Source organism: Molothrus ater, chromosome 6 (assembly GCF_012460135.2).
Source record: "Molothrus ater isolate BHLD 08-10-18 breed brown headed cowbird chromosome 6, BPBGC_Mater_1.1, whole genome shotgun sequence".
NCBI classification, from domain to species: Eukaryota; Metazoa; Chordata; class Aves; order Passeriformes; family Icteridae; genus Molothrus; species Molothrus ater.
This window is the reverse complement of record NC_050483.2, coordinates 16510151-16525205: the sequence shown is the minus strand read 5'-3', so window position 1 is coordinate 16525205 and position 15055 is coordinate 16510151. Positions and strand designations below refer to the sequence as shown.

Below are 15055 nucleotides of genomic sequence, written 5' to 3'. Positions count from 1 at the left end.
ACTTCTTGTGCTGCTGTCTTGGCTGAGGAGCTCTGGGAGTCCATGGCCACTATGGGTCAGGGTTACACTGCAGGGTTTCTGCAGTCCTGCATTTCTCATTCCTTCTCAGCTTATGCAAGGCTCAGTTGGAGGGTTTGCCATGTTTGTCAGAAAAGAAGCTGCTTTCTTCTCTTCTGGTTTTCCAGCCATGTGATAAAGCCCCTACAGCTTTAGAGCCTTTAGAACAAGGAAAGGGTAATGAGTCCTCTGTTCACCTGCAGAGAGAGGAGTTGATGCAGTCGTGTAAGACATGGAGAGCCAGAGAGATCAGCTGGAATGGAACCAGATTAAATGCATTTACTCTGCACTGTTCCATTAATGCCAAGTAATTACCACATACAGTGGGATTTTTGTTTTGTTTTGTTTTGTTTCATTTTGGCACAAGAGAATTCTTTTTCAAATGCAAGTGCATTCGACAGTCCGGTCTTCTGGGCTCTTAGGTAAATTATAACAAGCCTTCCCTATTCCCATATGTTTCTCTCCCTTCCCCCTGGCACTTGAAAAGCTGGCAATACAAAGATGGGAAATGCAAATGCAGAGAGGAAGTCTCTTTCCCAGTGACAGCATTGCTGGTTCTGCTGCTCTGGTGCAAACTCCTGGCCTGACTCCTATCCCCAGGATGCTGCCTCGGCCAATTCAAAGTGGCCCAAAGATGGGTATCAGAGAAATGCTCCAGCTAGAGAAAAATTTTCACTGGGACATATAATTCTCCTATGGGTGAATGTGCAAGTACTGCTGATCCCACTGGCACCCTGATCTCTGAAAGCAGTGCTGCCAAAATACAAAATTTGTGCTCAGGCTGCCATGAAATTTCTAGGCTAACCATCCACACTGAGCACTAGAGACTGTCTTGAAAAAGGGATGGAGAAGGGTCAGAGACGCAAAACTGTGATATCAAAACTATTCTTTTATTCTGGGAGCCAGGCAGCCATAAATGTAACAATTCTCCTCTCTGCTCAGTGAAGTGATAATTTCTATTGTGAAGAGCTGATAAGTTTTCTTGGTTTTATTTTGATGAGTATCTGGAGGAAAAGAAAAGAAAACTATTAAGGTCTCTTGGTACTCCAGTTTTACTTTCACGCATACTATCCCAGTCCCACAGATGCCCAGATCCCAACTTAAGGTTTTCAGAGTGCTCACTGGGAGCTAGGTCAGCACCTCTGCCTAAAGACCTCCATCAGACTGATCATTCATGGAAAAACATTGTGCAGCACAGTGAGGTGAAGCTTACTCCATGTTTGGAATGTGGATGGTGGTACCCCCCTTTTTCCTCTCTTTCTTACAGTGACTCTCAAAAAAATCCCTAATATACATGCCAACTTATAGGAACCTCATTTCCCTACTTGATTCTCCCTAAAAACCCAGGCCTGAAGCTATGTTGTGGATCCCAGCTGATGGGAAGACAGGATGACACAGGGAGAAGAAGACTTCACAATTGAATATTGTCCCAATTTTTAAAGGTGTTGTCCCTTCCCTTTCACTGCCTCTTAGTGGTCAGGAAGTGGGGCTTGTTCAAGATTCACACACATTGTGCTCCAGCTGGGGCCTGTGGCAGATCTGCCAAGGCTGGAAGCTCTCAGCCATGGAAAGGGAACATTTTTGCATTTCCTTTAGCTGCACCACATTCCTGAAATAAGATATTTTGTTGTGAGTGTACATCTTGGCTTGTGGACATCCTGTGCTTAGGTCATGCTCCATCTTGGTTGTTCCTGCTCACTGAATGAGCCACACAATTTGAGGATAAGCAAAGGATTCAATTTTTAGGCACAAAAGTCACATGTCAGCAGTATGTCTGCTATAGACTGTATGTATGAATCGTACCATATCATGCAATGCACAAGCAGTGGAACAGGCACAGGCAGCAGCACCCTCAACTTCTATACCATGTATGTGTTCAGCAGTCAGCCAGGAGCAGTTGCCAAGACTGAAAGACAACTATAGCTGCTGAAAAACTCTGCTCAGCAGGACACACACTCAGCTTGAGCTGTGGGGAGGTTTCTTGTTTCATAGCATCAAACAAGCAGTGCTCACTTTACAGGGGCTGTTACCTGCCCCTGAGCACTGGTTCTCAGACAGGGGAACTGCAGCACACCTCCCCAGCTGGATAAAGTCTTACCATTAATGAAAGCAGTTGTAAGATGAGAACTGTCCCGAATGTCTGCAGGAGGAAGGATGAAATCACACACTACTGTCTCATTAGCATCCAGCTTTCCTCACTTGCCTTAGAACCATGGTCTCTTCACTCCATTTCACTGCTGGAGCTGGAGTATGTTAAACTTTGGCAGGTGTTGATGATCTTGCCTTTGTCTGGTGCTGTCCTTGATGATGACATTCAGGGGTTCTTTTCTTGGCCATTAACTGGTCATTCGCTGCCTTTGGAACCTTTCCTTGTCACTCATCTTCTGCATTTTTTGTCAACTAGTTATGACTATCTTGACGGTTATTATAGAGCTAATAAGTCTTCTGTTTCTGTTATCTCAAACCTTGAATTTCTATGAGAAAGATTGGATAAAGCATCTTTCATGTTTTCAGATGAAAATGTGCACAAATCTGAATCACAATTATTATCCACAAGCTTGTTTCCTCAGTGTTAACAAGACCATTGTAACACGCAGGGTTCATCATATTTATGCAAGATTGGAGACTAAACTTTAAAAAGCAGGAGAGAGCAAATCATGAGTCTCAGTGGGGTGAATGACCAGTAACTGCTTTGAATGTGTGCTGTTTTGTTGGGAGTCTCCTTTGGAAATAATTGTTACAGTCCCCAGGTATCCTATTACCATGTGCTCTGGTTTTACATAGAATTTACCTGCATTATTTACAAGTTGTCTCAAACCGATCATTCCTCTTCAGATCAGAGGATCTAATTTCCAATACATTGACATGCTGCTCATGCTGCTCTAAGAGGGAAGAGAGGGAAGAGACTGTCCACCTTTACATTTTTGTAAGGGTAGAATTACACTTGCATGCATGAGGAGTGTTAGAGCAATGTTTTAAAAAGTGAAGAGGAAATGGCACAAAGATAAGTCTGCCTTGCTTGATTGGTGTCACTTGACTATTCTGACACCTGGTTCTTTTGCTGAGTTCAGTTTCTGGTCAGAGGAACTGCCTTTAGTTGTAAGTTTTTGCAAGTGAGTGTTGTTTGCCTGACAGGCAGTGTTGTTGGATGTCCATTTCCCAGAAGTTTGTGTTCTGCCTATCCACGGAAGCTGACAGTCCTGCCTGTTTGGGTGCTGCTATTTAGACCTTTTATTATCAGAGTAATTTTGCCTACTCATAAGCAAAACCAAGAAAAGAGCTTTTTCTTTGATCTGCCTGAAATGCTTCTCTCATCTCTGTGACTTTCCAAGAACTGCAAATAAAAAAGGGGGGAAAAGGCACATGCATCACAAATTTTCTGCAAGATTTTTGTCTTTGGATATTAAATCAAGAGAATGTTATAGTTGTACAGAATCTCCTGAGTACTTAGATGCAGACATGGGTGCACAGTGGTTTTGGCTGTGAGCAGTGGAAATTAATAAATTTGTCAATATATGATTTGGAGCAGGAGTTGCCATCATGAAGGTTGTGGTTGCCTGGCTCTTGCCATGGTGACAGGTAATAAGAGAATCAAGCTTTGATGGAAAGGAAGGAATCCTCTCTCCTCCTCACTGCTGACGCCCTCATTTAAAAGCACTGCTGAGTTGAAGGGATTTTTCCATCAGAGCTAATTACCCAAAATTATTTCAAAGTCTTATGCCAACTCCTAATAAGAGATTTTTGCAGTAGCATTTACATCAAGAAGGTTTTTTCTCTTTATATCATTTCTTTGTTTCCTCTTGTTGACAGAATATATTGATGGTGTTGCCTCCTACCTTAAGGAGCTGACATATGATAGAGTATACCAGCCCTAAATCCAGGCTGAAATTCTCCTCCTTCTATTTCCCTCAGTTTCTCCCTCATGTTGTGTTGGTTTCACTGGAAGTTGGAGATGTTCCTTTCCTGTCAGGACACTGCAGGCCTTCCATTCATCAGGAGAGGGCATCTGGGGTGGTCTAGAATACTGCAAGGATTGGATCTTGGATATGTGTGTCCTGCTGCCTGGGACAGGAAAACAAATTAAATTAATTAAAGTAAAACAGGTTGGATGTATTGTGGATAAAAAACAAGTCATGGAGTGGGAAAGCTGTTATGGATAATTTGATTTACATTTTGACCCTTTCTTTACAGCCACAGGGACTTAAAACCAGAAAACCTACTGCTGGATGAAAAGAACAACATCCGGATAGCAGACTTCGGGATGGCATCGCTGCAGGTTGGGGACAGCTTGTTAGAAACCAGTTGTGGGTGAGTGTCTCAAAGTATATTACAAAACTAAGGGACAGATTCCAGACATAGAACTTGTCTATAGAAAGGGTTTCTGTAAAGACCTGCAGTCCTACACACTGCACTGGTGTTTCCCAGCAAGACGGTAAATTTACATGGTGCATGTAGTGTAGAAGAAAGCTGAAAAAAGGGGGATTTAGTGCTTTACAGTCAAAAGCAGGTCACTGCAGGTATCACATACAGATATAAAAATCAAGGCTTTCAGGTTTGGCTTCATCTGCATATGCTGGTGTGTTTGCATTTACTGGCCATATAATTTTTGGGAACTGAAAGCAGTGGTTGACTGCTTTAAGAAGAGGCTTTGAAAAAATATTAAGGGGTAGAAAAATGTTATTAAATGGAATTTGCATGTCCTCTGTAGGCTGTCTGCTTGCACACAGCTGTTCATATTCATGCTCAACACTGCTTCTGTCAGCTCCCATGCAGGAGTGACAGGGAGGAAGCAGGGTCCTTTGAAATGACAGGCAGGGCATGAATGCAGGTACAAAGAAGCCTGCCTGGAGGAATATTGCAGGGGCAGTCTAAAGACATTTCCATGCAAATTCAGTTGTCTTTAGGCACCACTGGACCATGCTCCTGATTCCCAGTGCCAAGGTGACTGTGCAGAGGCTGTGGCACTGAGCTGTAGCAAGGGCAGCAGCTGCATTGAGCTGCTGCAGCCTGGCACCACTACACCAGCTTTTAGCTGTGTTAATTTGTTTTAACAGCAAGCACAGAAACCAGACAGTACCAGCAGATTTCCACTTCCTCCCATGCAGACTGACTTCTCTTGGCCATTGGTAGTGTGATTCTGATGACTTCAGCCCAGGCCCATCCTCAGCTGGTTACAGTTCATGTTTTTTTGGTGTCTTCTCTGGACCAAGGCAGTTCAAGGTAGTCTTGGAGCCATCGTGGTTCCCTCTAAAGCCCAGCCACTGCCTCTCAGTCCTAGCTTTTGCTTTCCAAGTCATGAATAATGGATAGCAAAAGCACTTGAAGTTCATGATATGATAGAATGCTGGTTGGTGAGTAAACTGAGACCCACCGGTTCTCTCCTGTGCATGTCAAGTCAAGATCTGAGTTCTTAGCAGAAACAGATGGAAAGCAAGGAGCTGTGATGCCAAGGTCAACTACAAGGCCCTGCACTTAGGTAGGGAGACACTCAGTATCATCAGTGCAGGCTGAGGGATTAAAGGAGCAGTGCTACTGAGAGGGGCTTGGGGGTGCTGGTGGATGAAAGGCTGGATGTGACCCAGCAATGTGCACTTGCAGCCCAGAAAGCCAGACCTGTCCTGGGCTGCATCCAAAGCATGGCCAGCAGGGAGAGGGAGGGGACACTTCTGCTCTGCTGAGACCTGCACTGCATCCAGCTTTGGGGATCCATAGCACAGGAAGGATATTAACCTGTCAGAGTGGGCCCAGAGGAGGCCGTGAAGGTGATTGGAGGGCTGTAACATCTTCCCCGTCAGGACAGACTGATAGAGTTGGGGTTATTCAGTCTGGAGAGAAAAGGCTCCAGAAGACCTCATTGCAAATTTTCAGTACTGAAAGGGGGACTATAAAAAAGATGAGGACAGACTTTATGGCAGGACCTGTAGTGGTGGGACAAGGGATAATTGTTTTAAGGTAAAAAAAGGGTCAATGTGGATTAGATACAAGGAAGAAGTTTTTTACATTGAGGGTGGTGAAACACTGAACAGATTTCCCAGAGAGATGATAGATTCCCCATCCCTGGAAACATTCAAGGTCTGGTTGGATCGAGCTCTGAGAAACTTGATCTAGTTGAATATATCCCTGCTCATTGCAGGGGCATTGGATTAGTTAAGTTTTAAAGATCGCTTCCAATCCAAACCATTCTGTGATGCTGCTTCCATCTGTTGCTTGCAGCTTCTTTCAGACTTCCCCTCTAGATCAGGAAATGCAGTCCTCCCTGCAGTTGCCACAAAGCCTCTATACCCTCTACAGAAAATTGTTCCCCTTTCTTCCATGAGAAAAGAAAAAAAAAACCAGGAAGTATAAAAACCAACCCAGCCTCAATTGCCTTGTAGGATTTTTCATACTTCTCGGGAGCCTCTCCGTAGGGTTCCTGTTCTTGTTAGCACCAAGCTCTGTTATCCATATCTGGAGTCTCAAAGGGAGGCTTCCTTCCCATAAGCTGTGCTGGAATTCAAACCTGCATGCTTCAAGCAGATCCAGCCCCCACATTGTGGCCTTAAAATGCACTAATAAGGAAATCAATGGAACGGAAGAGATGTGCCTGTAATAAACAGAACACAGCGGCAACGCTATGATCTCCTGCCTTGCAGATGCATTTTTAGTGTGTTGCCAATCACTAGACCTCCATGTGAGCTATTACACCACTTCATTAATTCTCCTGGCATGCAGCCCAGCATGGCTGATACTGGTATCATGTCATCTCTTTGGTTTGGGGGGTGAAGGAAGGAAGGAATATATAACAATATGCCGCACTGTTCACAGAGAAAAGTAATCCAGTTATGACTCCCTTTCCCTTGGAGCACATGCAGTAACCAGCCTCAGAGCTTTTCAAGGCAACAGTTTTACCTACCCATGCAGTTGGTACTTTCAGCCAGCATGAAAAGGAACAAAACAGAGTGAATCATGGCTGAGATACTGAGCTTTAATGAGATGCTCCTTCATGCGCCCATAAGTTAATTTCGAGAATGGCTTTTCCGTACTGTGAACACTGATAATGAGATGAAACTGTAACATTTCCATTGACAGTCATGCAGGGAGTCTCCAGGTATTTCTGTCAGAGTGGGAGGCTCAGATGGGGTTGAGCTGTGTGATACAGCTAACTTTGTCAGTTCAGCGAAGCAGGGAGCCTGCAGTCAAAAATTCTTTGCTATCACAAGTGAACTGCTAAGTTTAGTACAAAGTTTGGGTAGTCTTCAGGTCACTGCAGAGTCTTGACTGGCATCATGAAGAGTAGCCTCATGTAGCCTGAGGTGTGATGTAATTGCATATCTCAGAGTCACTGTTTTCTGGGAGGTACTCCTTAGGCCTGCATGGTTTTCTGTAGCACTGATAGCACTGACAGACTACCTGGAGGACACAATAACAGTTCTATCCAGATGTGTTTGTGTAGGAGGAGGCAAGGATGGAGTTGCTGTTTCGCTGACATAATTTGTCATTGACAGACTGTGCATTTGGCCTTGATTGTAATGAGTCCCCATTATAGAAATGTGAATTGTGTGAATCCCACATATGCACAGTGCAGAGGAATGTGCTGTAGTTCTTTTTAGTGTTTTTAGACCTTAAGGGGAAGAGGAGCTGTGTGTAAGCTCTGCAGGACTAATTCTGCTTATGGCAGAAATTGCTCTGCAAGGCAGTCTTACAGAGAGTCTTACAGGTCCTTGAGATGCCAGAATAACACAGTGAGTCTCTGCATTCCTTCAGAAGCAGGGAGGGTCTGTCAGCTAACAGCAGACAAGGAAGGAAAAGAAAGATGTGATAGGTTGCTGCTTCTATTATTTTAGATCCCTTCAGCTCTTCTTCCTCTTTACCCATCCAGGCAGTGGCATGCAGAGACACTCCCCATCTCTTTCTCAGTGATTCTTCCTGGCATGCTGCCTCGCAGTGTTTCACAATGGGAGAGGTTGTCCAATCCATCCTGGGCTGTCACTAGGCAAGAAGAGTGAGTGCCTTTTGGTTAAACCTCAGGTCTGAGACCCAGGTTATCTGAGCTTGATTTCTGTTTCTGCTGAAGGCATTTATGGTGGTCTAGGACAAGATGCATTGCCTTTCTCTGCTTCAGTTCTCCATCTTAGCAAGTCATTGGTGTATCAGCAGACCTGTGGTGAGCAGATAATTCAGTGGGCAGATACACCTCCCTGTCCAAGCACCCTTTCTGATTTTAATTACATGACATGATGCTGCACATACTCTTTCCCCCTTATAATAAATGTGTACATATATCTAAAACTTACTCAGTCATTGTTAGGGTTGCAAATTTAAGCTCTTCGATTTGGAAATGCCAGAATTAGTGCTTTTTACCCCATCTCATCAAGAGCTTCCATTTCCAGCACTCCGTTCCTATCTCCTTCCTGATTTGTACCACAGTCTAGCTGACTTGTCCCATTCATTTCTGCTCCATATTTGGCCCAAATCCCAGATTGTTTTCTCTTTTTTACTAGGTCCCAGCTCTAGTTTCTGTTACCTGGTTGTGTTGTGAGTCAGTCGCTGCCAGTCCTAGATCTACTTCATTAGTTTTGCACTCAGTTTGTATTTAAGTTTGGCACCATGTGGTAACCCCACCCACAGCAGCTCAGTTGCAGTTAAAAAAAATTACTCTATGAAGTGTTGCCACTGCAGGTAGGATTTTGATTCTAATGGTCTCGAGAGTTTCTGCTAGTAAATGCAAATTGCAGTTTTCTAGTGAAATGCAATATTTCTATGATATAATTTCTAGAGAATGCAAATAAATACTCCGGTTTTCCCTTTGCAGGGGAGGATACTAGAAGTTTTTCTCTTTTTTTTTTAATATGGAAAAGCATTTACTTAAAATTAGACTTAGACAGTGGAAGTGCTTCAGCCCAATCACAGCATGCATGCATACAAATACATGAAACCAGTCTGAGACACACAAAAAGCAAGGAAAATTGTTAAATTGAAAGTAAGTTACAAGGAACTTAAAATGAGGATTATAAAGGAGGATTATAAAATACCAGACAACCTTATTAATGACCATTGGTACCAGCATCGCCTGTAATACATCACAAGGTATGTTAAAAGAACTTGGATTTTGCAAAATCAATCCCTGAGAATTTAAGATGTGCTTTTCTTCAGCTTGACAGTGTAGCATTTACTCAGCCTGTGCACATTAGGATATGCCCATTAAGTACAAGCTTGTTCAGATTTTTTTTCAACAAATCTTTGCCTCATTTGATGATTGGATGGTGTGTTTTTGTGAGTAAACAGCTATTTAATGTTTGGGTTTTCCTCATCATTTATTTTATGGATCCATTTATAACTTCTGCTCACTGCATTCAAGCCTTGCTATGAATGCTAGGTAGGATTTCATCACTGTGTCTTAGGTTTCCAAGTATTAATTATACTGTTTTCATATTATGTTTGCCACATTGATCTGGTTATCTCCATTTTTATGAGGACACAGGATTCTGCAAAATGAAACTCAAAATTGTCAACCACTTTTGAGTGTACAGTTTGATGCTCTTGGGGCCCAATACCTCAGGATACTTGATGCTTGATAACAGTCCTTTACTGGGAGAGCACAGTGCCCACCAACTGCACCTGCTGCTCCATGTGCTTATAAATGCTGGAAATTAAACTTGGATGTGTAGCACTGTGATTCTGAAAACTGGGAAACATGCAATTCATAATTACCTGTGAACATCTCTGTTTAAAGCACCTGTTCATTTTCTTTCACAGGATTCTCTGGCAGGGACAGAGAGTTTGATTCTCCCATGTGTTAATCAGCTGCATTCTTGCAAGTTTGTCCTTATTGACACTAAAGTTCCCTCACATTGCTACTTCCCAACTTCAGTCACAAGTAGAAAAGAGGCATTGGCTACACATCCAACTGACTTACCTGCAGAGCACAGTGTAACATTTTCAACCTTTTTTTTGCCAGTTCTTAACTTTGAGTACCTAATTTGGTAATCCTTATGCCCTTTTAATACAAGGGTCTGGTTAATTTTTAAACTTAAAACCTCTTAAAGGTTCCATGATTTAAAAATATGAACTGATAATTAGTGAATTGATTTGCAGATTCCCCAAAAATGTAATTGCACCCGAGGAATAAACAGCTGTAAGATGGCTGAGGGCTAGATGCTGAGTTTTCTCATCCAAAGGTAAATGACTGAGTTGAAGCTTTAATGGCAATCTAGCATTCAGCCTTGACTGCACCTCCTACCTTAATTACAGCCTTACCTGCAGCTCCTGCCTTCAGTGCAGCCCTGAGTACCCACTGCTGCTGGAGCCTTTCGTTAGTGTCCCCCTGCCTCTCTTTTCTCTGTGATCCGCAGCTGTCGCTTTCTCTACTCTGAATGCCCGTGTCCTTCTCCTGAATTCCCTTTATCTATTTTGCTACTCCTCTGATCTTCCCCTTCATCTCAGCCCTTTGCTACCCAGCATGGGGGGAAAGCAGAGGCAGCCTTTTGCTCTAGTGGGTAACTCCTGCCTCTGAAAGCCAGCTTGGAGACAGTGATTAAGAGAGGGGAAAGAAGGACTCTAGAATCCAGCAACAGCAAAAACAACCAGATGTGTGAGGATTTCTCTGCAGCTGTACAACATCCTATATCAAGGTAACTTCATGCCTTGAAGAATAAATATAATAATAAAATAAAATAATAATAAAAACAGAGGAAAGGAGATTTCTTGTTCCTCCCTCTCTGCAGAAACTCTGCATCTGTGAGGCCTAAAGGATGGCCCTCAAAGCAGCTTTTCTTCTTCCCCACATAGTACCATCTTAAGGCATGGGACCAAAGGACTGAGGCATGGACACTCATCTTTACTGGGGCTTGGGGACCCATCAGGCAGTGTAACACATGATTTGTCTCAATGTGGAGTAGGATCACACAGCTTTTCCTGTCCTTCTTGATCAACCAACCACTTCTCTGACAAAGCAGTTACTGTGTGTTCGCAGATAAACCATATGTGCCCAATGGATTTGTGTGTGTGCAGTGCAGATCTCTCTAACCCATGTAAAAAAAAAAAACTAACTCACAGGTACATCACATCTGCACTGAATATATGGCCCTGGTTGTCTCAGATATACTGCAGCTGCACAAGATCTTGATGTGCACAGATCAAGAACTACTTTTCTAGTTTCTCAGATGAAATTCAAAAAAGATACATCAAGGATATATACATTTCTTTCTGCATGCCTGACTTAACTGTCCCGAGCTGTCCTGGATTTCACCATTCCTCTCTTGTCTTATTTCCTCTGGTTTAAATCCCATGTAAATGCACTAAGGTCGCCTAAGAGCCTTAAGATTATTGTGTCCTAGAGTCACAGCTCTGTGAATGACCATTCAGAGAGCCCTTCCTGCCCTAGGGAGACTAGCCTTGGAAAATCCCCATCACCCTGGAAATAAACACTGCCAACATCAGTGCTTTTTTGCAGCGGTACCCACAGGCAGCAACTCTTTCTTGATCTTGCTGAGCGATATATTTATTTGTTATCAAGGGCAGACTGGGGCTTTTGCTGCACAGAGATGTAGCAGAATGATGAGGAGGTGGCCTAGGGGAAGAGACAGGGAATTTTGCTCTTGACACATCTATATTGAATAATTAGTGATAAGAGCCAAAGAAATATTCATGACTCTGTAGAAAGATAAATAGATTTTTGATTAAATTTGAGTTTTGTCTTAACAGCAGTTGAAGTTGCTGTGTGATTGGTAGCATGGAAATGAGGTTTTTATGGATTCTGGCTGACTGGAGGATCCCTTTTAAAGCTGTTAGCCAAGATAATACTGCAGATATCTAGCTAGTATGTGCTGGCAAGAATTCAGAATGGCAATGCCAGAAACCTGTGCTCTCTGGGCAGTTGCAATGCAGCTGTTGAATGATTTAATCAATCCAACTTGTTCAAAGGATTTATTATAACATTTTCTCCACCCAGACTCTTAGACTTTTGCAGAATTTCAGTGGTGCCTTTTAAGATCTATGGCACATTCCACTGCAGTTCAGCAGTCTTCAGGAAGGAAAACACTTCAAGGGCATTTGCTAGTGGGACACGTAAATACCTATGTACCTATCTTGAGTTCTTCACAACACTTTCATTCTTCTTTTCAAGGATATTAGCACAGGAAGCTTTCAAGGTGGTTGTACTGCTCAGCACCCACAATTAAGAGTTCTGAAATCCTTGTTGGAGTCATAATATACAAATAAAAAATCAAGAACACTCTGCAGATTGAGATACTAACTCTTCCAGTGCACTCCAATGCCATTGCCATCCAAAAAGGATTGTATTGAAGGATATTGCTGAACTGTACAGGATGTCTTGCAGGATTTGAGAAGTCTGGCTGAAGTTTCTAGGTCAGTCACAGGCACCTCCTGTAGTAGCCATTTAATGTACTCTGTGTAGATTTAGAGAGGCAGCTATACCTTGCAGAACCTAAAATACATGTGAGAGTAAGAAATTCAAACATGCTAAGTGATGGGAGCTTGACAGTTACCTAGAATGTGTCTGCACTCCTTTTACCTCCCATATATTTTTCAAGCCTAATGTGATGTACAGAACATGTTAGAACTGGCCTTTTTGTTCTGAGGTGACTAAACTGGGCAAATATCCTTGATCTGTGCAAGTCCTGTACTCTTTTTGCTACCATGCAGATTTTTTCCAAATTCCAGTTGCATTACTATGTTCCCTACAGTTCCCACACTGCCCTCCTTCAGTGCTCTGTGTAAGCAGTCCAGCACTAGTGAGAGTTGTACTTGTCAGGCCTGGGCTGCAGTCCCAGTTGTGGTGCTGTTCCTTACTTGTGCTCTGTGTGTGCCTTAGGGATGGCCTGTTCCCTCTACTCTGCTGTTAGATTTGAGAAAAAGACAACATCACTAGTCAAGCATTCTCCCAAGAATAATTTGTCTTCTAAAAGCTTACAAAATCATATGTTAGTCCAGTGTTGTGACTTTTTGTGGTTTAGACCTTGGAGGTTTGGAAAGAATAGGTGTAGTGCAGGTCTTGGTTTGCCATAAAGAGGCAAATTCACAGGAAACAATACATTTTGGAAGTTTGGGAACTTGTACATAACATTAAGCTATTCAGTTTCTCACTCTGGCCTCACTTTCTTATAGTGTGAAAGCTGCAGTGGCATTGCTCTTTCTTTAGTCAGAAGAGTAGACTCATGGTGAGGTTCTGGTCACCTTTTTCAAATAGGCCAGCTGCAGCTTTTAAAAATGTTAAGTAACCTTGTCCGTGTTTCCATGGCTGTCAGTACAGAGCTACACAGAGAGCCTGGGTAGTCTGTCCTACCCACTAGATACAAGACTGTTCTTTCTGGCCTTCCAATGAGCAGCTCCATCCAGCTCTCTGAGGGAGGTTCTGGCTTTCATTAGCTGTTTTGACTCTTGAACCAAGGTTTTTAAAATGTAGTCTAAACTAAGGCACTACTGAGCAGCCAGACTGGTTAGAATACCTGTGAATAGCCCACCTCTTAAATGGGCCCAGGATTGGCGTTGTATTAAATATTGGATAAAGTGGCTGAATTCCACTTTTTCTGGAATTTCTGAGGGATCAACTGCATTTCTCTCTCCTCATGGAAGCTTTGCTGTCAAGGTAGCTGCACTCCCAAGTGTACCCTGAGTTTATTGTCATGCTCTGCCAAAAGCTGTGATACCAAATCAGGGCATTCCATGCCCATGGGATGATATTTTGCCACAAAATAATGTAGTGTGTATGGAAATTCAATTAATGGACTGTCTCACTGGGCATTAATATAGCATCCTAGCACAAAGCTAACCTCGCTGTGCTTCTGGTTTGCTCATTACTTTGTGAGACAGGTATTGCCCAGCCATGATTGCATTTGTCACAAGAAACACATGCACAAATGAAGACAGGCTCAGGGACTGCTGGGAGGTGTCAGTATAAACAATAGCATGATTTGTACACGGGTTTCAGACAGTTTGCATCCCTTTTACTTGTCAAGTTACTTTAATGAAGGCTATAAAATAAATAGCCATGGCTATAATCTTTAGGAATTAAAATTATTACCTGGCAAGTTGAAGTAATTAACTCTTCTCAGCCAGGAATCAAACAAGAGATATATGGATAGAAGGATGTGAAAAGAATATATTAACTCACCAGGTAATAGTGCTACTGTCCATCCTTTTTTGTTTTTTTAAAGAAAAAGAAAAGGCATGTTGCAATCATGTATTGGCAGCTTTTGTGACCATTGGTGTAAATGACAGTCATCTTAGCAGAAGAGACACAGACGTGGTTTAGGGATGCATCTGTCTTTTTTCCTGCACAAGGCTTTGCAGTGTGGACCCTCCTTTTAGTTAGATACAAGGCCAAGTTAAATGGTGGGATTAGAGAGCTGGAATTTTATACTCACAGAATGTGCCTCATCTCCCCTTCGTTCCTTGTTTTTAAGAAATTCATAGCAGGGCCATAGAGTTGTAAGTTATGCTAGTTCTTGACCATTTTCTGAGCTTGTTAGAAATGTGTGGTTGTTGAGGTAAGGAAAAATGTGCTGGTTTGCACACTTGTATTCTGTATAAGCAAATCTATCATCATTCTGCTAAACAAAATGGAAACGCACATAACCATAAATACCAGGCTGTTGCATGCTCATTTGACTGTGTTTTGTCTTTCAGATCACCACATTATGCTTGTCCTGAAGTCATCCGGGTAAGTTGGTTAATATTAGTGTACATAAATACCTTTTTTGAAGTGTCCCTCATTACAAGTACACAGATAGATCCTCTGTACACAGAATTTGCCCAAGACAGAGGGAAAGAAAAGGACACAAGAAACCTAAATAGAGTTTTGTTTGTTTGGGTCAGCCCTGAATCAAGCCACATTGGGAAATAATTGTATGTTATTCTCACAGTACCTTTGCACCATGTGATCAGACAGAAGTACAGGAGCCTGACTTAATTTGATCTTTTGACCCAAGGGACATAGTCCCCTCAGCTTTTCTGTCTCTTATGTAGCTGTCATCTCAGTAGAAAAGCTGGGGTTGACTGT

At 42.6% G+C, this 15055-nt stretch overlaps 1 protein-coding gene across 13 annotated transcripts in view; it reads left to right on the top strand.

The window, feature by feature from the left end:
* BRSK2 (BR serine/threonine kinase 2) overlaps window positions 1–15055 on the top strand; it is a 304503-nt gene that overhangs the window by 217092 nt on the left and 72356 nt on the right. For all 13 annotated transcript variants that reach the window (XM_036383420.1, XM_054515038.1, XM_036383424.2 and 10 more), the window contains exons 5-6: window positions 4249–4365; window positions 14683–14716. In XM_036383420.1, coding sequence (XP_036239313.1) covers window positions 4249–4365; window positions 14683–14716 — 151 coding nt within the window. The remainder of the gene's footprint in view (window positions 1–4248; window positions 4366–14682; window positions 14717–15055) is intronic.